Source organism: Fistularia commersonii, chromosome 1, assembly GCF_037954325.1.
Source record: "Fistularia commersonii isolate RoL2024-O1a breed Wild chromosome 1, RoL_Fcom_v1.0, whole genome shotgun sequence".
Lineage (NCBI taxonomy): Eukaryota > Metazoa > Chordata > Actinopteri > Syngnathiformes > Fistulariidae > Fistularia > Fistularia commersonii.
In genome coordinates, this window is record NC_141284.1 from 9,296,168 (window position 1) to 9,322,586 (window position 26,419).

Here is a 26,419-nt window from a genome sequence, read left to right on the forward strand (position 1 = left end):
GGATTGGAAAATGTTGTGTTTTGCGTAAAAAGGCGACCGGAGATATTAGAGTAGCACTTAGTTATTTTACTGAAGAGCAGAGCACAGGTGATGACAGCAATTCGTACCAATAGACATGAGCCCGCCTACAGAGAGTCTGCACATGTGCAGATTGCAAGTAAACATATATGGTTAACTGTTCAATATTACTGTGTCCACAGTCAATATTCTACAGAAAAGTTCGGGTTCTTCTTGATGTTAAGTGCCGAGGGTCAAACACTGTACCTGCTATAGTGACTGGACTGCGGCACAACACGGAAAGAACTGTGAAGACTTGGCCGTCGTGTTAGTTAGCTAGCTAAGCTAACTGGCTCGCTACCCGCAGACGACAATACACGGCGGCCCTGATAGCGCTCCAGGTGACCCGGAAAAGCCTGGTAGCTCCTCTGGCCACGAGGGGAACGGCGACCAGCCCGTCCCGCCTGCCGCCTCAGCCGACTCCTCCAGTTTATACTGTCAGGAGCTGGACTAAAGAACACTGACATTGATTCTCTGCCGTGCGTGAGTACGTAGCTTCTTTGGCGAACGGACTCTGTTTAAAGAGGGAGTTCGCCCCTCATTTTTTTTGTCCTCCTACCAACCGAAGTAACGGGCCTGTACGTTTTTTTTTCGTCCCCCACGTTCTTCAGCGTCGATCAGGCCTGCAACTGGGGGTTTATTTTTCTTTAATGTTTCTTTATGAGCACCAGCTGGTGTGTAGGTGTGGGCCCACAAGTTAACTTGTTACACAAAGGTTCATAATTTCATTTTTATTTTCTTCTGACGCATTCTCATTTCTGTAAATAAATTACAAGTTATTTTTGTAAAGTGCTTCGGTGATTGGTTTCTATAAGTGGTATTTTTTTCGATTTCTGAAGAAGGGAAGAATACATTTTACCACACACGTGAATAATTCTCGACCCAGGGCCTCTGAACCGGGTTAGAGAAGCGCTAAACATCGTCATATGGTCTGAAGGTGAAAGCATGCCACATATCTACACTAATTTGAACATTACTTAAAGGGATGAGACGGGGTGGTCAAAGTGGCAAACATTCTGTAGTTGTGATATCAAGCTATTAAGGTATTGTAAAATTTTGGCTAATTTGCTGTGGTTGTTTGGTTTCTGGGATAGATAAAGCCAAGTAACATCACATCTTAATCTTCACCCACATACACTTTATCTTGGGTTTGGTCGCAGTGGCAGCAGACTCAGCAGATTTCCAGATATGTGTCTCAAGCTCCTTCTGGGGATCCCAAGGCAATTCCAAGCCAGACAGATGTAATACCTCGATTGGTGTAAAAATTTACATTTTTGTATAATTTGACCAAGATAAACCAGATGTATGGAGAAGAGGATGGAACCTAACGGGACCCCACAAAAGAAACTAGAGAGTTGAGGTAGATTTTGCTAGTGTCAGCAGAAAGGGCTTTATTTTTGTAGAGTAGGACATAAACCACTTAAGGGTAGTGTCATCAATTACAACACAGTGATGGAGGTGGTTTATTAATGTCATGGCAATATGTGAACAGCAGCAATATGACCTGATAGTGTGAACAAAATCTGAAAATACAACTGCCATTAAATTAAAGGGCATATCTTGGCTGGGGTTGATACAAGACTCTTAGCCAAATTAATGAATTTGTCTATGGTCCATGGCCAGCAATTTTTATTTTTTTTTTAAATTTAATCATGCATCAAGTGATAAATAATAATAGACCAAAAGGAAACAGAATGAACATCAATAGCATCAATATTACATATATGTAGGTGTGTAATGGAATTCAACTCAAATTTGTAAAATTAAACTTAGCTGTAATGACCAACAGACCGTAAACAAGGACCAACACCACACCTGATGAGGATCAGAGGATCAAGACTAAAACAACAAAATGACAACAGAAACACAAAAAAATAACAATCACTTGTCAGGGAAAAATATTTATTGAACCCATATGAAACCAGGGCAAGGAAAATAAACTGAAAAAAAAAGAATTCAATTATTGTACAAGTCCAACAAATATTAATTAGTTGAAAGTGAATTATTAATATAACATTTTCATAAAATGCTGTGTGTAGATAAAAAAATGAGCAAACTAAATACGGCAAATAAATATCTGTAAAATTTACAGGAAGTGAGCAATCCTTGTTATATATATATAAATATGTGTATATATATATACACACACACACACACACACACTGACATATACAAAGATATACATATATGTGTGTGCATTTATATATATATGTATATATATATATATATATATATATATATATAAACATATACACCTACACATTGAAATACAATTATTTTTATATTGTGTTTGTTTTAAGAATAAGAATAAGAATAAGAACAACTTTATTTTTTATTTCAAACATGGTGAAAAAATACCTTTTCTCAAATGTACATGTTTTGGTTGCAGATATCATTTTAAAAATAGTGCCTCCTAACTATTATACGACCTGCTAATGGGGGCACAATGTCTCTTGCGGGTAGAACACTTGAGAAAAAATTCCAAGTGTTTTTTTTTCTTCAAATACACCACATAAAACTCTGTGCACCCAACTTTGGGCATGCAGGTTTGATGCCAAGTGCATGTTTTGAGAGAAAGGTTGTGTTGTCTCTCATTGAGCATTGTGTTTTCAGCCACCCTGTTGAGTCCCATCCTCATTTGACCCGTCTCTTTTTTCAATAGTCTTTTTAGTGCCTTCCTCAGTTCAAAGAACCCACAGCCATCAAAATGTCAAGATAAAACTGTCCCATTATAAAACTGCACCAAACAAGCTAACAACAACATATAGATGTCACAACACAAACATGTAATAATACTTATGTGTTGCAACACTTCTTAGTAAATAGTTGGCTCTGAAATATGGCTTAAATTCTAGTTTCATTGTTTAAAAGGATTGGGCTGGGTCTGATTACTATTTGATTAACAAGAAAGACAAAGGACACGAGCGTAGAAAATAGAACAGTTCAAGTATACATAAGATGCTGCTCGTTCTTTTATATTTCCAAAGTATCCAGAGCACCGATTTTGCTTTTATTTGTAATCTAATTCTGTATTTCTCTGACATCTGGGCTTACTTAAACCTTAATACAAATACAAATACTTGAATACAAAAAGGTGGCGTTAACAAATCAGTTATGATTTATGATCATGAATACATCAATGCTGTAGGAATGCTATTCACATTTAATAACACTCTCTGGACTTATTTTGGGACATAGTGAGTCACTGTGCCCTGAGGTGGAGACAAGGTCTACATTGAGTCAAACATTCACAGAGCTGCCCTTGTCTGGCACTTGTGCCCTGAAATTTAACCATGTAACGCCAAAAGACAGTGCAACTGGGTGTTATCCCAGTAGTTAGCTGCATTTTACTAATACTTACATTCACACAGAAACATGAGAGATATTTGTATGAAACAAATCTGAGAATTTGTTTGAAAAAAGGAGGGAGCCATCATTTGTTAAATGGTGGTCTTGTATTAGTTTTTTAGATAAAAAACAAAGGATATTGATTCCACCTAATTTACTTTGGATCAAGTACGTTTCGTGCTGAATACGCTCGTAACACTATGAAAGTCTGGACATAGAGACACTATTTATCAGTATTATTCATTATATTATTATTATTAATATTAACTACAAAAAATTGGTACGTTCGACAAAACTGAAGAAACATTCTCTATTGAGAGGTTGGCCTCCTCTGATTATTGAATGTGTGCGGGGATATATAGGAGTATCCATCATGAATATCTCAGTCATTCGAAATCAAAAAGTAATTCCTGCTACAACTACACTCAAATGTGGAGTGCATGACAGCTATGATATGCAATGCAGTGGACATCTCTTAAAATATATGTCAAAATCCCGCCAGTGTCAGGGAATAGACAGAAATAAATCTGATGTAAAATACCAGAAATGTTTTAATCCTTGCATACATTGTGCCAAAGTGAAATTCTTAACTCGTCATTTGAGCCATCTTCGAGGATGCTTCATAATCATAAGCTATTGTGCAACAAGATCTAAATATTGCACCGTTATATCTTTGGTCTTTTCAACTTGCTAAGATTTTAAACAAGCAGAAAAACTCCTTCTTTGAACATTTCTGAATCTGTCCCAGTTAGACTTCAATGACTTTTCGTTTGCTCATCAATATAGGCTTTCAGAATGTAAAGATATTAAGGAGACGATAGGATAATTTTTATGTTCGACAGCGATACAGTACACGTCATGTCATACTCTGACTTTGCAATGAAAATCTGACTTGGCAGAATCTTTGTAACTGGTTAATGCCTGCCTGAACTCAGGACTCAGGCATGCAATGAAATGTTTAGCACCAGTAGCAAGCAAAAGTACTGTATATCTATAGTATATAGTACTTTTTCCAGACCTCTGTTCAGTTGACATGATCATTATTTCATTTTTAAAGTCCAAAGTCGAACATGAACCTTGCAACCTGACAGTTGAGTGAGAAAAGCTATAGAGAATTAATAGTTTGTGTCTTTATGTTTTAGACAGTGCCCCGCTAAACCATAAATGTGATTCTTTGTCTCTGTTGTACCAATAATTTAGGTTTAAAGTGGAATTTTTAAATAACTGTGAAATCAAGTGTGAAGAAAAGTTACAGTGCAAACAAGTTACACAGGTGTGAAAAAATGCCATTTAAACATGAAGTGCAAAATTTGTAGACATTTACATCAATAGCATTGTGAACGGCAGAATTGTTTGTACCCAGAATGCAATGAAATTATTTAAAAAACAACAAAAATGGTATCTGTACATTTACCTTGCCCGCATTAACATATAAAAATAATGCAAAATTACTGTATGTTTGTCTTCATTATACATTTATAGTTTGCCTTGCACTGGTTAATGCCAGAATAATGTTGAATCAACTCAAAAATGTAAGAACTGAAAAGTTGATGCCTGGCACCTTGTGGCACTGTCTTCAGTTTGTCAGGTGGATCAAGCTGTTACCTTGAAAAGAGCTATGGGAGGCTATTGTGAAAACTGATATGCTCCATCATGTGACTTTTCACTCCTGAAATCTTTTTGCTGTGGAAATTTGAAGCAAACCACCCTGCCTAACAGTGGGGATAATCCTAGTTCAATACCCCCTGCTTATTAAAATAGCCCTTGAGTAGCTTCAGTCATTTCTCTTGGCCGTGTGTCTATGTACAGTTTAACTGGTTGTTGGTGTTGCCCTGCTTGTTTTAGTGGAAGACATTATCCTGAGAAGCTTAGAAGGAATGGTAGAGGAAGATTGGTAGGAAAAAAGGAGATGTTGAAGCTGATGCTCAAATGACAAGGGAGAATTTGTCACAGTGATCTGTCTATCCATCTATCAATTCCAACTGCTCTGCATTCAGACTGAGATCACAGTATCCAGGACAAACAGGTTTGAAATATGGCCACAGTTTGAGAACCTGGACTGTAGAGATTTACAACATGGCAGAATTGAGTTTTTTTACTGACCTAGTAGTATACCTTGGTAACAACCCATTCATGCCCACCACCTTCCACTAGCTAATTGACAGAGCGTTTGCGACTACGCTTAAATTTGTTCAGGTCCTTGTCAAAAACCTCCCCAGAGCGCAATGAAGATACAAGGTCATCAAATTCCCCTCCAAGCTCATCTGAAGCCCTGCTCTTCTTTGCCCTCCGTTCCCGCTCCTTCTGCTCCTTAAGCTGAAAAGAGAAAGTAAAATGAACAAATGAACAAATTAAAAGCAATACATTTTAGTTTGAAGCATTAAACTGAGAAATGAAGAAATATTTCCTTGCAAGCTCCAAATTCCCAGTTGTATTACTTAATAACCCAATGTATATGTAGCCTATTTAAAGATGTTCATGTCCCCAACATGCTAACAATCGTCTGCAACCCAAGAGCATAGAAATGAGCAAAACAAATATCTTTAGATTTCTTTTCTAGCTTTTCATTACACCAAGCAGATTTCCCTGCTGATTCTATCTTTACATCTTTATAAAAAACACTCCCTTGATAAGAGCTCACCAATTTTTTTGTCTTTATTTTCTCTCTGTCAAGAAAGACAGTGCCAATTATTTTTGAACAGCATCTGGGACAGAAATAATAATTAATATATTATATTTAAATAATAACTACAGAGAATTAAAATGAATATATATTTTGATATATGTTTGATTTACTTAAACGTAGTCTAGAAATCAAAAACCAGAGTAGAAGATGTATTAGTACATGGCTATCTTCATTTGTTCATTGAATATACCGCGAATGATGCATACAGGGTTGCTGTAGGCCAGGAGAAAATTCCAGCTCACATTGGTAGAGGTGAGGTACTCCTAGGGCATTTAACAGTTGATCATGGGGCCACATAGAGAAATGAAACCATTCATTCTGTTACTCCCAACTGAAGATGAATTTGAGACCTTGATTACGTACTGCATGTTTTTGGACAAAGGGGGGAATCTGGACAAAAAAAACATGCAGACACAGGGGCTACAGTCCAAATACCTAGAGCAGGTTAATTGGAAAAAATGGGAAAATTGTTACATAGTTGTAAGGACTATGTCTCTCAGCTGGCCTTGGGACATGTTGGAATTCCCTTGGAAGAGCTGGACCAAGTGGCCAGGGAAAGGAAAGTCTGAACCCCTCTACTTTGGCTACTGCTCACATGACCCAACCCCAGCTAAGCGGTGGAAAATGGATGGTTATTTCTAAATGGGCTATCATGAAAACATTATTGAATTTTGGAAAATATTATTGAACCAAAATTAATTTTAGATTATTGACACAACCTTTGTCTTTGCATTTGCATATTTGGTTTTATTTATTTATGGACACAGTAAAGGAGGAGACAAAGTTTTATACAAGGGATACCCTCTTTTTGTTCTTTGAATATTTTGGACAAAAAGCATAAAATGGAAGGTAAAATGTAACCCGCAAGCCAAGAAACAAACCCTCCAAGAAACTAAAACAGTGGCAGCAACCTGGGCATTCAATAAACAAATGAGGCTATGTGTCAGGGCAAGAACAAAACAAACAGTCTCCAGTAACCCCAGGCCCAAATTGCGCCCCACATGTGTCCATGGCCATGGTGCCGTGCACAATCCTCTCCTGGAAGTCACCTGCCTGTTTTTCCAGGGGTGGCTTGTGCAGGGCCCGCCAGCTCCGCCTTGGAGAGGTGTCGGGTCCAAAGAAATTCTGCCACTTTGAGTCTTTCACTTGTGATAGGGGTTGTAGGTTAAGAACCTTGACACAAGTTACGTAAAGGTCTTTTTTGTCTGTAGAACAAAGTTTTCAAGCTTAGGGTTCTGAATGCCAGTAGTAGGCTGTCCTTGTCCTCCAACTCCCCAACCTGTGGAAGGATGGCCAGTGAGGGGAACCCGTTGTTGATATTCTCAATCCACAGCTCGTGGGGGGAATGATCCGACACAAAACCCTTTAGGTGGGGAAGGAGAGCGTCACAGATATCCTTGGTGACCCTGGTGATCAGCCTGGCAGAGTTGGCACGTCCAGACTCCCTCAATGTGGTCTGGGACAAGGGTAATAGCTGCAAGAGATGACCCAGCTTTGTGAGACCCGCCCTGCTGAGGCTGGGACGCAGGCCTGTGGAATGCAGGGACTGGGACCTCAGGAAATTGTTAAAGAGCAGAGGCTCTTCCATCAGCAATCAGCCGCTGATATGCTAGAACCTGCCAAGCTTGGAGGACTTAACCATAAAACAACGTGAATCCAGTCAGGTTGACAACCTCCAGCTGCATCAAAAACAGCTGTCTGTCCAACCCTAACTGCCCAACCTTTCGCAAGAGTAGCTTTGCAGTGACCAGCCAGCTGAGGTCCACACTCATACAAGATCCTCCTTGCTGTATGCAGTCTGAAAGCTGATACCTTGCTAGAAATGTGAGCAAGGCCTTGGCCTCCCTCAGCGACCAGAAGATAGAGGACACGGATCCAGCGTCTTCCGGACCAGGAAAACTCCAGGATAAGCCTCTCGATCGCCTCTATCAAGCTCCTTGGTGGTGCTAGTGCAATAAGCTTGTGCCAAACCATTGAGGCAATCAGATTATTGATAAGTAGCACCCTTGCCCAGCTGAGGAAGTAGCCAACTCCACTTTGACAGTCGTCTACTAACTTTTTCTTTCACTCCTTCCCAGTTTTAAATGCCTCAGTTCTAGGCATACCCCAGCACTTTAAGGCCTTCCTTCTCCCCGCTCAGGCCATAGGGTAGGGTAGGCAATATGAGGCCACTCCATTGTCCCAGGAGTAGAGCTTTGCTCTTTTCCCAGTTTCCCAGTTCACCGTTGCTGAGCTTGCCCTCTCATATAGAGAGCATTCATAAAGTGCTGGACAACATCCTGGTTAAAAACAAACACATGCATATCGTCAGCATGAACACACAGGCTAACACAAGTGCTTCTGTCCCTTTGTCTCCCAACAAGGGGAACCATTGAAGGCGGTTCCTGAACCGTGAGAGCAAAGGCTCGATGGTTAAAGAATGGAGCTGCCTTGAGACTGGACAGCCTTGTCTTATTCCACGTCTAAAGGGATAGGCCGGTTCAGCTTTGTACCCATTTTGACCAGGAACTGTACATGACGGTAAAGTAGCTGAAGCCAAAGTTATTTTTGAAACCAAAAGCTGTCAGTGGCGAAAACAAATATGAGTGGTCCACCCTATCAAAGGCCTTGTCTTGATCTACCGCAGTTACACCAGCCTTCAAATTGTAACTGTCACATACATCAAGCATCCCTCATTAGAAATATGTTGTCCATCATATTCCTGTCCATGACACAATAGGTTTGATCAGCATGTATGATGTTACCTAGATAACCCTTGAGTCTATTGGAAAGTGTCCTGGACAGGATCTTGTAATCCACACAAAGGAAGGACACTGGCCTCCAGTTCTTCAGTAAGGCCAGGCCACCTGTCTTTGGAAGCATGGCAAGGACTGCCCTCCGGCACATGTTTGGCAGGGAGCTGGTCTAACTGCACTCCATTAGCACTGTGTGAAGGTCATGGCCGACACTGCTCCAAAAGGGTTTACTTAAGTTCACAGGGAGCTCATCAAGCCCTGGAGTCTGGCTCAAAGGCATCTGGTTTACCGCTGTGGTGAGCCCCTGAATGGTCAGTTCCTGGTCCAGAGTTGTTCTCTTCAGCAGGCTGAGTTGTTGAAGGTCCTTCAGGAGATCCTCACGGCTTCCACAGTCACAGTCCACTCTCCCAAAGAGGTCTGTATAGAAGCCAAGTGCATGGAACCTCACGTCTGGTTTGGTAGTGACTCTGCCTCCCGGTAGCCTCAAGCAGAGCATCAACTTTCAATGTGGTTATCTTTCCACGTTGAAAAAGAATGAGCTTGGGGCATCCAACTTCTTAGGGTGGAGTGTGCTAAGTTCGAGTCTCCTCTCCTGCAATAAGGCCTCAGCACAAGCACCTGTGCATCCACCCAGCCCTTCCTCAATATTCTGAATTTCAGATTCAAGATTCCTAATACCCTATTTCTTGGCGGAGGAGTGAGACGTGTACTGCTGACAGAACACCTTAATCTGGGCCTTCCCACCATAAACTCATAAACTGAAAGCATATTTTTTTATTTTTCTCTATTCCAGCCAGAAAACAGTAGACTTTTGGCAGAAGCCCCTGTCTTGTAGAAACCTACTGTTAAATCCAATATGACCTGACCCATTGGCCAGGAGTCATGACTAGCTCAAATGCAACTATATGATGATCTGAAAAGGCATCTGAAGCTATATATCTAGACTAGATGAGTTTGGAGGGTCTCAGAAATGTAAAACCTGTCTAGTCTGGCTGCTGACACCCAACCACTGCAGGCCCTTACCTAGGTGTACTATCTGGCTTCTGGGCTTTTTATTGTATAAGTATCTAGCAGATCATAAGAGGACATGGCAGTTCAGAGGGTCTCGGAAGATGCTGTATGGGGCTCCCTTCCTATTCTGTCAACAGCCAAGACTGTAACTAAAGTCTCCACCCACTATGATATTTTCCAACTGGTAAGCGGAAGGTTAATTCTCGAGCGTGTGGAACATGTTCACTCTGTCCGCGGCGATGGTCAGACCGTCTACTTTGAGTAGGCTATTGCTAACCTTACAATCAGCAAGCAGCCCTTTGCTGCCTCAGCAGAAAACAGAAGAACTGCATTGGCTAAGGCCTTGAGGAGGATAGCTACACCTGCACTCTTGGAAGTTTTGTGGCTGAGGCAATAGGGTCCATCCCACAATAAACCCCAATCCACCTTGTCCTTCTGTACTGTGTGCATCTCCTGCAAGAAGAGCATATCCAGCCTTTTCTGGAAACAGACATCAGATATCAGTGCTCTTGTTCCAGTGTCTTCATCCATTGATATTCAGAGAGCCTATCTTAAAAAATGGCATGAATCGGGGAAGAGAGACACCAGGGTGTGAAACTATACACAAGATTCAGCAGGGTGATTGAAAGAGCAAGCGTGATACATGAACTCCTACTTTCTTTTCCTTGTAGTTTTGCCCTTCGCCTTCCTCAGAACCACGGTGGACCACGGCTCTCTCTGGAACATCCTGACATTCCTCGGAGTCCCGGCCAAAATAACCACACTGCTTAGGCAGCTCTACCAAGGAGCCGAAAACTGTGTGCGTGTGAATGGCTGGGACTCTGAGTGGTTCCCCATCAACAGCGGGGTGAGGCAGGGCTGCGTCACCGCGCCAGAACTTTTTAATTGTGTCATCGACCATCTGATGACAAAAGTCTCTGAGTGGATCCCTGGGGTCCCCATAGGCAGCTACACCCTCAGGGATCTCGAGTACGCAGACGACACCACGCTGTTCAGCGAGACCGCTGACCAGCTTCGTGAAGCCCTCCATGTTTTTGATGAGGAGTCCAGGAAACTCGGCCTGAAGATAAGCTGGCCAAAAACCGAGCTTATGCATATAGGAGAGGGACCTGATCCACCACCACTCCTCTTCGACGGCACCCCTGTCCACTTTGTCGCTTCCTTCAAGTACCTCGGCTCAACCCTATCAAACAAGGGGAGATCTCAAAGTTGAGATTGACCGGCGCCGTGCCCTTGTCAGTCATGCAGTCCCTGTGGAGACCATTGTGGCGACACCGGCACATATCCCGGGTGACAAAGCTCCGGGTCTACAATGCCTCAGTCATCTCTGTCCTTCTCTATGGCTCTGGCCGCTGAGCAACACGCTGGCAGCCAGGCTTGATGGATTTGACTCCAGGGCCCTGAGGGCATTAGAAGGCATCAGCTGGACCCAGCATGTCACCAACCCGCTGGCTTGATGTTGTGGCCCAAGACCTCAGGACCTGCGGTGTGAGCCTGGCACAGGCACGGCAACTTGCCAACGACAGACCCCAATGGAGAAACCTGGTAGCCACGGTTGGCTCTACGCATCTCGTGCAAGAGGACTAACTAACTTCCTCAGAAGTGTGACCTGTTTCTGCAGGCGGTACCGTTTCCTCTCATCCAAAGGGTGCAGAACTTGCATTTTGCTGATGGCGCCAACCAATTTAATGAACTTATCAGTGCCACTAAAGTAATCTGAGACATCAACCTTCTTATAGAAGGTATCCTCTAAGAAGTCATTAATGTCCTTTAAGAAATAAAGATTTTTCTGTGCCTTCTTGTTGCCTCTAACTGAAACAGTGTCTGACTCCTACTCACATTCCATGTCTTCGCCCTCACCGAGCTGGCTGCCTGTCTCACCTGCATCCCCAATGGTGTCATCATGTGTGTGACACGAAAAGCTGGGGAGCTAACCTGTCCCGGCTGTTGGCATGGAGGTTCCAGCTGTGGCTTGTTCTGCAATGAGAACGGGGGCTCGCAATAGGTGCCCTCTCTACATTGGCAGGCAAAGGGGCCGAGCACACTTGACCTATGGCACTTGACGACGCAACAGCACCGAGCGCCACAGCCCGTGCGGGCGCAGCTGCAGCCCTCGTTCTCATCGCGGGGCGAGCCGAATCTCTACAATTAGCCGGCATCGCTAGGCAGCAGGTATACCTCCCAGACCAATCGAACAAAGTAATCAAAAATTTGCGAACATAAACAGAAAAAACAGTCAGAAATAGACTAAATAAACGAAGTACATATACGGAAAAAGGTGAGTGGAGAAAATGGCCCAAATGGCTCTAAAAGACACTTTCAATCTCCGCTTCTCTCTCGCACACCCGCACAGGAAGAAGACGACAACACTTATATCATGAAAATACAGCCCCTGGGGCACGGGCCAGTGTCTCCCTCTCCCAAGCCCGGATAAATGCAGAGGTTGCACCATTTATAACCTATTACATTATTCCAGAGTATTTCTAATATATTTTAGGCTTTTGGCCTAAAAATGTAGGCCAAAAGCAAATATTTCAGTGAAAATTGGGCTACTGTGGGAGAAGAGCGAGTGGAAGAAAGTGGATTTGGAAATAGAGAAAAGTGGAAAGGCAAGAGTCTGGGAATGAGAGTAGGTATTTGGCATAATTTGGACAATGACAGGAAAAGCTGGAGAGAGGGCTGACATGATGCAAATATGGAAGGTGGATATACTGTGTCCAGAAGACCAGGTGGAAAGGCAGCAAGGCAAAAAGCTCAAGACCACAAGACCAGGTTTTAAGTTGAAGCAAAGGTGAAGGTAGAGGTGACAAAGGCCAAACAAAGGGGTATGATGACTTGTATGCTGGGTTTAAAAGTAAGGAGGGTAATAATGATTTATGCAGGTTGGCAAAAGAGAGATGGAAAGGGTGTCCAGGTTCAGGTAATTAAGAATGGACAGGGAATGGTATGGATGGTCAGGTATGGATGTCTAGGAGAGGCAGCAGTAGAGTTTCTGGTTAGATTATTCAACAGGATCTTCAACAGTGAGAAGATGGAGAAGAAGTGTGATGGTGCCCATTTTTAGGAATAAGTGAGATGTCCAGAATTGCAGTAAGTATAGAGGAATAAAGTTGATGAACTATATAATGAAATTATGGGAAAGAGTGGTGGAAACTAGAGTGAGAGAAGTCAGCATTCGTGGCCAGCAGTATGGTTTCATGCCTAAAAAGAGTACTACAGAAGCAGTATTTCCTTTAAGAATATTAATAAAAATACAGGGGTCAGAGGGAGTTGTATTTTGCTTTTGTAGATCTAGAAAATGCATACAACAGGGTGCAAAGAGAGAAACAATGGTACTGTCAGAGGAAATCTGGAGTGACCGAAGTATGTTACACTGGTGCAGATGCGAGCTGTGAATCAACAGATAATTTATCAGCATATTATAGCCACTCTGGAATACAGCCTCAAGGGGGCACAAGCCAATGTATCTCTGAGCTGGTCCCGAGGCCTAATAATTGCAGAGGGTTGCATCAGGAAGGGCATCTGGCAAAAAAATGCCAAAACCCAATATGTGAATCCAACCTATGAATCTCATACCTGATTGGTTAACAACGACCACTATTTGTGCAGATAACCTGCAGGATACCAGTGGAAATTGGGCTACTGTGGGTTGAAGAAAGAGAGAAGGAAGGCATGTTTGGTAACAGGGAGAGAAGAAAGAGTCTGGGACTGAGAGAAGTGACTCTGAGGAAATGACAGGAAAAGCCACAGAGTTGGTTGACATGATGCAGAGAAGGAAGGTGGATATACTATGTGTCCACGAGACTAGGTGGAAAGGTAACAAGGCTAGAAGCTTAGGAATGGGTTCAAGTTGTACTTTTGTGGTATTGACAGGAGGAGAAAATGTATAAGACTTAACTTGAGGGGAGAGATTGTTGGGAATGTTCTTGAGGTGAAAAGAATGCCAGATAGACTTATCAGTCTGAAAGTGGAAACTGAAGGTATGATACTCAGTGTTGTCAGTAGCTATGTCCCACTGGTGGGATATGAGTTATAAGAGAAGGATAATTTCTGGAGTGAGTTAGATGTATTGATGCAGAATATCACCATGGATAAGAGAATGTGCAGACCTCAATGGATATGTTAGTGGAGGGAATAGAGGTGATGAAGAAGTGATGCGCGAATCTGGTATCTAGGATAGGAACACAGAGGGACTGATGGTGGTAGACTTTGCAAACAGGATGGCAATGGCTGTGGTGAATCCTTTTTTTCCAGAAAAAGCATGAACATATGGTAACTTATAAGAGCAGAGGTAGGAGCACACAGGCAGACTACATCTTGCATAGACAATGTAACCTGTGGATCAGTAACTGCAAAGTATGGGCAGTTGAGAGTATAGCCAGACAGTAAAGGATGGTGGTTTGTAGGATGAATCTGGTGACAAGAAAGGTAAAGAGGACAAAGGCAGAAGCAGAGGACAAAGGGATGGAACCTGAAAAGGAAGGAGGTATGGTTGGTATGGTTTTCAATGAGGAATTGAGAGGCTCTGGGTGGTAAGGGAGAGCATCCAGATTACTGGATACTAATGCTAATGTGGAGGGAGACAGGTAGGCGAGTACTTGGTGTGCCAACTGGAAGGGTAGAATTGGAGACCTGGTGGTGGAATGACAAAGTACAGGAGTATATACAGTGAAAGAGGTTAACAAAATAGTGAAACTGAGGAGCACAGACAGGTGTACAGGGAGATACAGTGCAAAGTAAATGTAGAGATGGTAAAGGCCAAACAAAGGTTATATGATGATTTGTATGCTAGGTTGGACAGTGAAGAGGGAGAGAATGATTTATGATTAAGGATCGCGGGGGAAATGTATTGACAGATGCTGGAAGAGTGATGGAAAATAGAAAGAGCACTTTGAAGAGTTGATGAATGAGGAAAATGAAAGAAAGGGAAGGGTAGCAGAGGTGACTTGTGGATCACAAAATAACAGAGATTAGTAAATGTTAAGTGAGGAGGGCATTGAAGAGGTTGAATAGTGGAAAGGCAGGTGGTCCTGATGATATACCTGTAAAAGTATGGAGGTGAATATATAGGTAGAAATATGCTGGGACTGGAGTTGTCAGGCAGGAGGTCTGGAGAAGACCAAAGAGAAGATTTATGAACATTGTGAAAGAGGACATGAAGTTAGTTGGTGTGAGAGAATAACATACAGAGAATCGGGTTAGATGGAGGAGGCTGACACAATGTGGCAACCTCTGAAGGGAAAAGCTGAAAGGAAAAGAAGTAGATGAGTGCTGTTTCTCACCATGACTTCCATTTGTGCCCTCCTTTTCTCCTCATCTTTGCGTCGCTGCATGTTTTCCAGATCTTGCCGTGCTTCACTGAATGACTGCAGGAAGGTGTCAAAGATCCCAAAAAATTCGTCTGGCTGCATCCTCCCGTCTTCCTCACCAAAGTGCTTCAGAGATTTCCCAAACTAAACAGAGATAGACATGCACATTATTTAATTCGGATATATTATGTATGTTTATGCGGAAAAAAATCTCTTTGTGGATAAAAGTTAAAATAAGAGCTTAAGTTGCTAATGTTCTTGCATAGGTCACATACCTACATGCACACAAAATTAAGTTGGGGAAAATGGCTCCATGGTTCAAACTTGACTTCTCAGTATGACAGCCAATGCAAAAGAACAAATCCCCCCACAAATGCCAATCATCTGTCATGGTATACATATTTTAAAATATATTCTTAAGTAAATAGGTTGTCTCTTCCATAATATATAATGATGCACATTTAATATATTTATTCTTGCTTGTTGTTATACACCAGAAATCATATCAGCATCTGTGTCTGTTGTGAAAGATGTAATATGATATGAGCGATCAAATTATGATATTATGGTACTATGGTAAATTATGGTACTCACATAGGAAAATGGCGCGGTGGGAATATTTAAAACCCTATTTTGTCATCATCACTACCAAATGCTCCTTAAAAAGTGCTTAAATTGAAAAAGGTGGTAGAGTTCTTTTCAGTCATCCTTGACCACACTAAAAGGCCAAGAGTACCTCCAGAGATACCCTTGTTTTCCACTGGAAAGCTATTAGAGAATTCTTGGATTCTCTTTGTCAAAGGTTACAGGGTTTCTGTGGGTATCAGCTTATCTAATTTAACTGCCCTTTTTAATAAATAAACAAATTTAAGGCCAATGTCCGACTGCAGATATGTTTTATGATAATGTAAACCGTAATGTATAATAATATAATTTATAATAATGTCAATCATTTACATCTGCATACGTTTTCGCACAGTAGCAGGTATGTGCATATGACCATACAAGTGACAATGGAACTACAGAAGCACACAGATTTAACTTTGTGTATGACTATTAGTGCATATTTCTTACTATGTTTCCTTTTTGCTCCAACTCTGCCTCAATGCTTTTCAGTTCAAGGCATCTGTCCTTCTATCTCCTCTTCAGAGGAATTGACTTGGTGATTATTAGAGCAATGAGTGCACTGCCAAAGTTTTCAGCTTCCTCAGAAAATTTATCCGCATCCTTCTGAAGGCTGCTGACACATCTGTCAACACAACCTTTTTCTTTTTCAGTGCTTCCAGGTCATCCTCCAATGTCCTCTGACCTGGTCACAGAGTAGTGCCTAGGCCTCAACAGTTTGTTCAATTATGTTGCAAGTCTCTACTTCCTATGGAAATCAGTTCTTTTCTAAATTGTGGGGCAAGTCCAAATGTTACAATGTAGTGTTTGGTATGGAGACTGGCCGGCGGAATCCCAAAATCATTTGTGGCTACAATGACCTTTCGGAGCCTCTCATGGCTGTGTAAGAGAACTCTGTTATATGAATAGTTGTACAGTGTTGCTGTTGATGTGTTACACTAACCTGCACCATTAGTTGTTGTAACAGGGGTGTACCCTTAGTTTAACTGTTCGCATTGTGAGACGCTGCCCTTGGGTTTTCACTGTCTGTTGGTTGTTGAATTACAACCGTCTTATAAAGAGGGTCTTCTAAAGAGTAATATCCCATGAGAAAAGCATCCTTGACTTTGTTGCAAAACCCTAGCTCACCACAATAATATAGCTTGTATAGTCCTTTTCACATGTCAAAGATTTAACAACATTGCTTGACACAGCTCAGGTTTGATGGATATAGGTGATACTGCAATGCGATGTTCAGACACCAGAAAACCTCAACTCAGATCGCTGGTTGCCTGTTGTGGCACTGCTGGAGGCAGTCCTTGCTGCAGCGGTGGTGTTCGAACCAGCAGCCGTGTGGTGGTGATGGAGACAGTTGCTTTGCTGGTTCAAGTAAAGAAAAATCCACAACAGTCAACTGCTGCCTGCCATGCGCTGGCTTGCAACTGTTTAGAGTTTTCTCGCTATATTCATAGCTATGTTATTTCGACTACCCACATGAAGACAGCAGGACGTGCAAGCACAAATGGCCTTCGTCCTTAAACAGGAAGCTACCCCTGTGATCGTAAATTCAAATAAGCATAAAGGTGTTGCAGCTCAGTGGTAGAGCGCATGCATGAGGTCCTGGGTTCAATCCCCGGCACCTCCACTGTAAGTCGCTTTGGATGAAAGAGTCTGCCAAATGACCACAAAGCAAATGGGAACCTACCCCCTGATAAGGGACCTACCCCCCTGAATGTATACGGAATTACCCTCTTCCTATAGATAAGATAAGATAAGAACAACTTTATTAATCCCGAAGGAAATTGTTGTGCCAGAGTTACAGAAAATATAACAGTAATAAATATTAAAAAGAAAAGGCAGAATTAGAAATAAAATAAACTATAAACTATAAAGTGTCTCAGTGAAACTATAAAGTGTCTTAGTAAACAAGTGATAAAACTATAAGTGTCTTAGTAACAAGTGAGGTAAGGAGTGAACAATAGTAAGATAAAGGAAAAATTGTAGTGTATTGTTATGAAATGAAATATTGCACAGTTCTGAATATTGCACAGTGAAATGAAATATTGCACAGTTTTTGTTATTTTTAGGTTAAAGATAGGTTTTTATGGTTGCCGGCGGCTGAATGGAGAGGAATTAAAAAGTCTGATCGCCTCAGGGAGGAAAGACCTCCTGTGGCGTTCAGTGGAGCTCCTCGGTGGTATCAGTCTACGGCTGAAAGAGCTCTGACAGGACGTCAGTGTGGCATGCAGGGGGTGATGGACATTGTCCATGATGCTGAGGAGCTTCCTCAGCATCCTCCTCTCTGACACCTGCGCAACAGACTCCAGCTCCACATATGATCTTGTCAACAACACCAATACACACAATAAAAGGCTGAGCAAGGAGGAACTCGGTGGGATTCTCTGGATCTTGCCTCCAAAGAGCCGCTGAGTCTCCCCCTCTGCAGAGCTCAAAAGAATAGTCACTTGTCTGTGTTATTTCTTGTGATAACTTAAGTCTCCTCTTTACAGGCTTCAACTTAGACCAGCATGAATTAGAATTACTCTCTAACAGCAACCATCTGATTGCATATGCAATTTAACCGCGTTGAAGCCCATTGTGCAAAGATTAAGTCTTTTTTTTGCACACGCTACAATACGGGTCACCCATTTTTCTGCTGACGGGCTTAAACTATCCTCAGAGAATCATCATTTCATCTTCATCTGCCTCATCTTTTGTTGAATAATTACACGTTCCAATTTTCCTGACATGACACTTCTCTTAGCTCTTTTGCCATGCTCAATACACGATGATGTAACTCCGTGCACCATCAGAACACAGCCATAAACAGGTTTTTGTGATGGTCACCCTTATGACCATCTGATTGCATGTACCATTAATTCGTGTTGATGGCCATTATGCAAAGATTAAAGGTTTTTGCACACGCCACAAAACGCCTCACCCGGTTCTCATTGACAGCTTTAACCAGCCTGGGAACAGTCCCTCATCCATCAACTTTTGTTGAAAATTACACTTTCCCATTGTCCTGACACAACACTACTCTCCGATCTTTTGCCTTGCTCAGTGTCCAGTGTTGTAACTTCACGCACCATCAGAACGACCTTAAATGATAGCTGATTAAACGGTATCTCAAAATCTATTTTTGGATTGTTTTCCATTTTTTTTTGGAATGCCTCTTAATGACCCAAAGAAACCCAGCGGGTAGACAGTGTCCATCATAAGTATTCACCCCCTTGAATGTTTTATGCTTTTAGTGCTTTTATAAATCAACCATGGTCAACAAAATTTGGCTTTTTTAACACAAAAAATTATTGGAAAAAACTCTTTAATGTCAAAGTGAAAACAGATTTCTACAAAGTAATGTCAATGAAATAAAAATATATAAAGGAATATAATTGTTTGAATAATTAATTACCCCCTTTTTAAGTTAACACATGAAGACAGAAGCAACTCAGGGAAAGGGTTATTGAGATGTACAATTCAGGGGATGGATCCAAAAAAATTTCCAAGGCATTGAACATCTCCCGGAGTTCAGTGAACTCCATTATCAAGAAATGGAAGGAATATGGCACTTGAGTGAATCTACTTTGATCAGGCCGCCCTCGTGACCGAGCAAGTAGGAGACTAGTGAGAGAAGCAACCAAGACCCCTACAACTCCTCTGAAGGAGTTACAAGCTTCAGCTGCTGAGATGGGAGAGACTATGCATATAGCAACTGCTGCCCGGGTTCTTCACCGGTCAAAGCTTTATGGGAGAGTGACAATGAGAAAGCCACTGTTGAAGAAAAGTAACTTAGATCTCGACTAGAGTTTGCCAAAAAGCACGTGGAAGACTCCATGGTCAAGTGGAAGAACATTCTTTGGTCTGAGGCCAAAATCAAGCTTTTTGGCCATCAGACAAGACGTCATGTTTGGCGGAAACCAAATACTGCACATCACCAAAAACACACCATCCCCACTGTTAAGCATGGTGGTGGTAGCATCATGCAGTGCGGCTGTTTCTCGGCGGCCGGACCTGGAGGGCTTGTAAAGATAGAGGGCAGAATGAATACTGCAAAATACACTGAAATCTGGGGGACAATCTTATTCAGTCTGCAAGAGAACTATGGCTTGGGTGAAGATTTATTTTCCAGCAAGACAATGATCCAAAGCATACTGCAAAAGCTACACAGGAATGGTTAAAAAAGAACCAGGTAAATGTTCTGGAGTGTCCGAGTCAAAGCCAAGACCTCAATCCTATACAGAATTTGTGGCTGGACTTAAAACCCACGCAACCTGACAGTGCTTGAGCGAGAAGAAAGGAGCAAAATTGCTGTGGGCAGATGTCGAGGACTTATCGAGACTCATCCACACAGACTCACTGCTATGATTGCATCCAAAGGTGCATCTACAAAATACTGACTGGAAGGGGGTGATTAATTATTCAAAACAATTATATTTCTTTATATATTTCTATTTCATTGACATTACTTTTATAGAAATCTGTTTTCACTTTGACATTAAAGAGTTTTTTTCAATAATCTTTTGTGTTAAAAAAGCCAAATTTTATTGACCATGATTGATTTACGAAAGTACTAAAAGGGTAAAACATCCAAGGGGGTGAATACTTAGGATAGACACTGTACGCGTGCCCACATTGTTAAGTCTTAACTATATGTGCTTTTGCCTGAAAAATAAGTACGTCTTTAGAGTCTTGGCCAGGGAACACAAGTCTAAGTTGTTTGTTTCCCACCTGTAAGTGCTGTGTGCTTCGAGACTTCCCTAATGTTTAGCCACAGTTTCAAATTAATTAAAAAATCAAATGGAATTGAGTACGCATACTACACATCTCCTCCTTTATTTCTCACAATCTGATGATCATTTCAAGTATCTAAGCAGTTTGAGGTCTTCATTATTTCAGGAAGATTGGCTCACTTACAAAGTAGGGCTCGTCTACATAACTTAAAACATTTGTATACCTTTGGAATATGCAACAGTGAAATGAAGGTCTAAAAGTTATATGTTCACATTAACCCTTGTGTGATGTTCGGGTCCTTGGGCACACACACACACAAAAGTGAAAACGGGTCCCACAGACCCTAACACCACACGAGGGTTAACCACTATGAATACTGTCTTTTTCAAAGGTTTTGGAGAATCCAAAATGCCTTCTACATCTGCACGATTTGCACACATACTGTATGTAAGTAGCTTCAAAGTAAAGTGTTTTTTAAGCTTCTTTTTATTACATAATGTTTAGTAGGAAGTTTATTTTGAAAGGGTGTGAATTGGCTTAAACGTGGAAATTGACAGTAATAACAGAGTACAGGTAAACTGGTAGAACATGGCAGAGAAACAGTAATTGGAGACAGATGGGGGAGAGCAAGACAACATTGGTCTTGGTTGAAAGTGGGAACAATGCAACAATGTACAATGTTATTTCAATTGTACACTTACAGGTAGTTTAATGATTTGTTTTGTGTTAAATACACTGATGTATTCTGAAATATTGTCATGTAAGGGTGCCAAGCTACTTTGTTTTATGTTTCATTTTATTTTCTGCATAGCTCTTACAAAAAAAGTCACTCATACATCTGTTCCAGCTTAACTTCTTTTGACTGAATGCGACAATGTACTGTATATTCGATAATTTATACCCAGCATATTAAGAGGCTCCTGCCTCGGTTATACAAATCCAGAAAGTAGTTTTCCAACACAAAGAAACACAAAATCAAACAAGTGAATTTAAGTTACATTTTCACATATCTGTTATATCTTATATCAGGTTGTCCTAGTGCTGCAAACAAATACACACTGGACTCTGGATGTTCCTAGTTTCTTCCCCTCAGTGTTTGGATTCTCCCTTCTTATTGTTTCGCTTAATTCAAGGGTTGGCAAAAATGACAAATTAAAAATGATTCATTACCTTGTCCCTAGCTTCATTCAGCTGGCCCTCCAGTTCAGCGAAGCTGAAGCCTGCCACAGTTATAAAGTCACCAATTACAGCCACAAACTTGTCCCCAGGTTCCCTCCTCTTGCCTTGCTGGTAGTGCAGTTCCTGCACCGAAAGAGATTAAAAAGTTTGTCTTAAACTGAAAATGGGTTGACTTGTGAATAAATAATACAAATTCACATCAGTATTACACTTAGATGTACAGGTCTTTATGTTTGAAACCTTGTGCTGTGTGCTAGATTAATTCATTTTTTTGTTGGTATCCCCCAGTGGGACAATTAAAATAGCATCTCAGCATGAAAAGTCAAGTGACACAACAGGTAATTACTGCAGAAAAAACACTGGAAGGCAATCAGACAAAAACTCACCTCCTCAAGGACCTTCAGTCCAGTTTTGATATTGTGCACCTCTTTTTCCAGCTCTGTCAAACTAGTGAAATGAAAGTTATTGAGAGAATATCTGCTGCGGTTATTGCCTTTCACTATTATGAAGACTTGCTAAAGGAATCAAGTAGTTTTTACCCACAGGACTAATGAAACACTTAAAATTACAAACCCCAATTCCAATGAAGTTGGAACATTGTGTAAAACATAAAAATGAATACAATGATCTGCAAATTGTTTTAGACCAATATTCAGTTGAATACACTAAAGATATTTAATGTTCAAACTGATAACTTATGTTTTTTGCAAATATTGACTCATTTTTAATTCAATGTCTGCAACACATTCCAAAAAACCTGGGACAGGCATTTTTATCACTGTGCTTTTATCACATCAGCTTTCCTTCTAACACTCAGAACGTGGCTTGGCATTGTGTGTGCAGAATGTGGCTTGGCGTCGTCTTGCTGAAATAAGCAGGGACGTCCCTGAAAGACGCCTCTTGGATGGCAGCATATGTTCTTCCAAAGACCTGTATGTATCTTTCAGAATTACTAGTACTTTTATAGATGTGCAACTTCTCAATGCCATGGGCACTAACATAACCCCATACCGTCAGTAACGCTGGCATCCGAACTATGTACTGACAACAATCCACATAGTCCTTTTCCTTTTTGGCCTGCAGAACCTGGCGTCCATTATTTTTAAAAACAATCTGAAATGTAGACTCATCGAACCACAGCACACTTTTCCACTTTGCATCAGTCAATATCACATGAGCCCAGATGAAGCTGGTGGCATTTCTGGGTGTTGTTGATGTATGGCTTTCACTTTTCCTTTCAGCCAATGTGGCAATATCCTTCACACAAAGATGCCAGATGCAGAGATTTCTCCAGGATTATTCCAGACAGGTGTTTTTTTGAGCATTTTTCAACTCACCCCGTCTTTCCTTGTTGTTGTCCAAGCTTTTTTGGAATGTGTTGCGGGCATCAAATTCAAAATGAGTGAATATTTGCAAAAACAACTTTTATGAGTTTGAACATTAAATATTTTGTCTTTGGAGTGTATTCAACTGAAAAAAGGTTGAAAATTATATGAAATCATTATATACTGTTTTTATTTATGTTTTAGACAACATCCCAACTTCATTGGAATTGGGGTTTGTACATGAACTTATGGTACAGAAATCCTGAAAGTCACTAAAGGTTGAGTAGAAGTTGTAGGATTGCTCTTACTTGACTTTTGCAGCCTCTGGCACACTACTCAGATCTCCTTGGATGAGCAGTGTGTCAGGGTAGTTCTTCTCAAAGATCATGATCAAGTAGTGCAACATGGTGATATTCCTGTGAAAGAATGGTATTTGTCAAATAGAAATTCCCCAAAACTAAACAATCTTGAACCCTTCCCTTAAATGGAGCTGTAGGATAGTTATTCTGTTATAGTTGAGATGGTAAGACTTTTAGAAACACAAATGTTGAATATACCTGTACGTTTTTTAAATGTAGTAATCATGTTAAAAGAAACCTGTCATGTCCTATTTTTTTCTTCAAAGTGTTTCTATCAAACATGTCATTGGGAACATTTGGAATAGGTCCTAAAGTACTATTGATTATTTAAATGATACAAGAAATACATTTAAAATCACTGTTAGCAAACTAACAGTGACTACTTTATGAGAATGCCATTGACAAATGACTCAGAGAAAAATAATGTAAATCGATCGGGTTGACCTCCGATTACACCTTCTCCAAAGCCCCACCTGTCAATGCTGGACTTGGTATCAGCAATCTTATTGAGACTGGAGACCTTGAAACCGTAGGCATTTCCTCGCTGGCCCCTGTTCATAAAGTTTCCAAAGGCCAGCACAACCTCAAGGATCTGAGCCAGTTTCTTGCTCTGAACCACTTCCTTGGAAGCATTAAGAATGGCTGTAGGAAAAGAACAGAGAGAAAACAGGGAAACACGGAACTGGGGAGATCATAAAGATTGAGATTGGCATAATGTGCGTACAATCAATACAGACTATAACATAACCCTTAATATTGCATAATGAACATGCAGTTATGATGTTTAATTCAATTGAATGGTCACATATCTTTCATATAACCAGGGGAAATTGAAGCCCTATCTCTACCCAATTCTACGTGGACTGAAGTCTATATTTCAAAACTTGTAATTGCAAAATGTTCCACTAAATATGTGGGGAAACACATCTGACAATGTCTGTAGAGGTTTTCAGTCACCCATGTCATGGTGACTTCATGTCGAGATCTTCTTGTCATGGCAACTAGACTTGAATTTTTCACTTGAAGACGTTTCATGCATCATCTGAGAGGCCTCTCCAGTTCAAATTCAGTTCCAATTTCTGAATATAACTGTCAGGGATTTGGGCGGGTCTAGGTTATGGTGGCTGTTATGTAAATGGAGGAGTTGATCAGCAGAAACAAGGTCAATGGGGGGTTGTTATGCTAATGGTGTGTTGTTAGGGTGGGGACAAAGGAGAACTTTTGGGGATTACCTGGACTGGAATACAAATAGGTACAGCCAAACTTCTCAGAATGTGAGACAAAGGAGTGAAACCTGTTGGAAACCTGTTATGTGTTTGTGAAAGGTTGACTCTGAGGCCGCCCCCCATTTTTTTTGCTTTGAGTTGTGTGAGTTGAAAAGTAAATACTGGTCACGTGTGTTACAGGAAAACGAACACAAAGTGGAGGTAATCAGAACTCTACACCACTGGGCCAAGAACACACTATCAACTGCCGAAGGCAACAAAACCGAGGTACCACAGCAAACCAAGGTACAAAGGGAAGCCCCAAGATCCTGTGGCAAACCTAATTGGGCCTTAGCCAAATTGGAAACCACCAGACGCAAGAACATAGAACAGGAGGAAGACCCTATGATTGTCATACCCTATGTTACTGGCATTTCAGAGAAACTCACAACTGGGTGTTCAACAAACACCATATACAGAAACATTTCAATGGTACATTACCAGTGCATTTACATAATGGCCGCCATACCCTAGACCCGCTCAAAACCCTGGAGGGTATATTTGGAAACTCCCCACAGGTCATTAGAACTGAAGAAGCTTCTTGGGGGGGTTGATGAGTGAAACGCCTTAAAGTGAAGAAATTCAAGTCCAGTTTCCACGACAAGAAGATTTCAACAAGAATCAATCTGACAGTCCATCTATCCAGGGAAACAGCGAGAGGAGGGGTATATTTTGGAGGAAATTCAAACATGCTGTCCTTTTACTTCCCATAGAACACATTCCACAAGTGTCTTCCTGTCCTAACAGAGGAAACCATGGTGTGAATGCTTAACTCATGAAAAGATATCCATGTTTTGTCACATCACTGGAAGTGTTCTTTTTGCTCTGTTGACAGCCCAGTTTAATGGGAAGAAAACAGTCTTACTATGCACTCTACCATCTTCTGAAAGGCTACTATTTAAACCATGCTAGGTGGTCCGGGGAAAATAAAGACTCATCTAGACCATGATAAAGATGATAGAGCTTTACTTCATGTGGACTTGGCAAGATTTTGGATCAAACAGAAAAGACCCTGAAGTCTTGAATCAATACTCAAACTTTTAGAAATATGCTTGAAATTTCTTGTACCTGACAGCCAGAGCAGATTGACTGTCTGATGGGAAGTTTACTGCACAAGGATGAGGGGGTCATCCAAGTCACACATTCAGAAGTCCAGAGAAGAGTGCTTCAAGTAGCTCGGCTTGAAAAACCTTTGACAGTTTAGTTATGACACACCTATGTCTATTGAGCTCACTGAAGGCTTTGAGCAGAACTGTTTTGTTTCTCAAAGTGTATTTTTCGCTCTAAAATTAGCCAGCTTTTCAAAACAAGCTCTACCTTCCTGGTATCATCAAAGCTTTCACAAGGCATTGGGAAAAATATTGGTCAAAGTGTCCAAAACTGATAATATGGTAAACATTTTTTATTCCTTGGATGAATATAGACAAAAGGAAGTAGTGCAAAAAGTACTTTATGTGCAATTTTGAGGGGCATTTTTGATTACACTAAGACAACGGTATATAAGCTTTGACTCCTATTAAGGAGAAATTCAAATGTCCAAAAAGAAATTTACAGGGTAAGGTGGTTAGCACTGGAACTTCACAGCAAGAAGATTCCTTGTTTGATTTCAACTGAGGTCTTTCTGTTTGGATTTTTAATGTTCTTTGTGCGTGTGAGTGAATTTCTTCAGATTTTCTAGTTTCCTCCCACAGTCAAAAAGCACACAGTACATGTAAGATGTAATAATCACTCAAAAATGCCCTGAAGTGTGAATGAGAGTGAATAATTGTATGTCTTCATATTCAGCCAATGATTGATGGTTGACTGGT

General features: G+C 41.1%; 2 protein-coding genes across 3 annotated transcripts in view; one reads left to right on the forward strand and one right to left on the reverse strand.

The window, feature by feature from the left end:
- The window catches only part of LOC147237297 (molybdenum cofactor biosynthesis protein 1-like), a 36,012-nt gene extending 24,375 nt beyond the window's left edge, over window positions 1-11,637 (forward strand). The window contains exon 11 of one of the 2 annotated variants that reach the window (XM_086146749.1): window positions 10,509-11,637. In XM_086146749.1, the coding sequence (XP_086002875.1) occupies window positions 10,509-11,050 (542 nt within the window). In that variant the 3' untranslated portion in view covers window positions 11,051-11,637. Of the gene's footprint in view, window positions 1-200; window positions 1,075-10,508 lie in introns of those variants that run through there. The other variant, XM_086146766.1, reaches the window with a different exon arrangement.
- The window catches only part of daam2 (dishevelled associated activator of morphogenesis 2), a 136,585-nt gene continuing 112,111 nt past the window's right edge, over window positions 1,946-26,419 (reverse strand). Inside the window, exons 20-25 of the mRNA XM_086146706.1 lie at window positions 23,820-23,988; window positions 23,296-23,403; window positions 22,049-22,109; window positions 21,654-21,785; window positions 15,120-15,290; window positions 1,946-5,721 (exon numbers count right to left, since the gene is read on the reverse strand). Of these exons, the coding sequence (XP_086002832.1) occupies window positions 5,560-5,721; window positions 15,120-15,290; window positions 21,654-21,785; window positions 22,049-22,109; window positions 23,296-23,403; window positions 23,820-23,988 (803 nt within the window). The 3' untranslated portion in view covers window positions 1,946-5,559. The remainder of the gene's footprint in view (window positions 5,722-15,119; window positions 15,291-21,653; window positions 21,786-22,048; window positions 22,110-23,295; window positions 23,404-23,819; window positions 23,989-26,419) is intronic.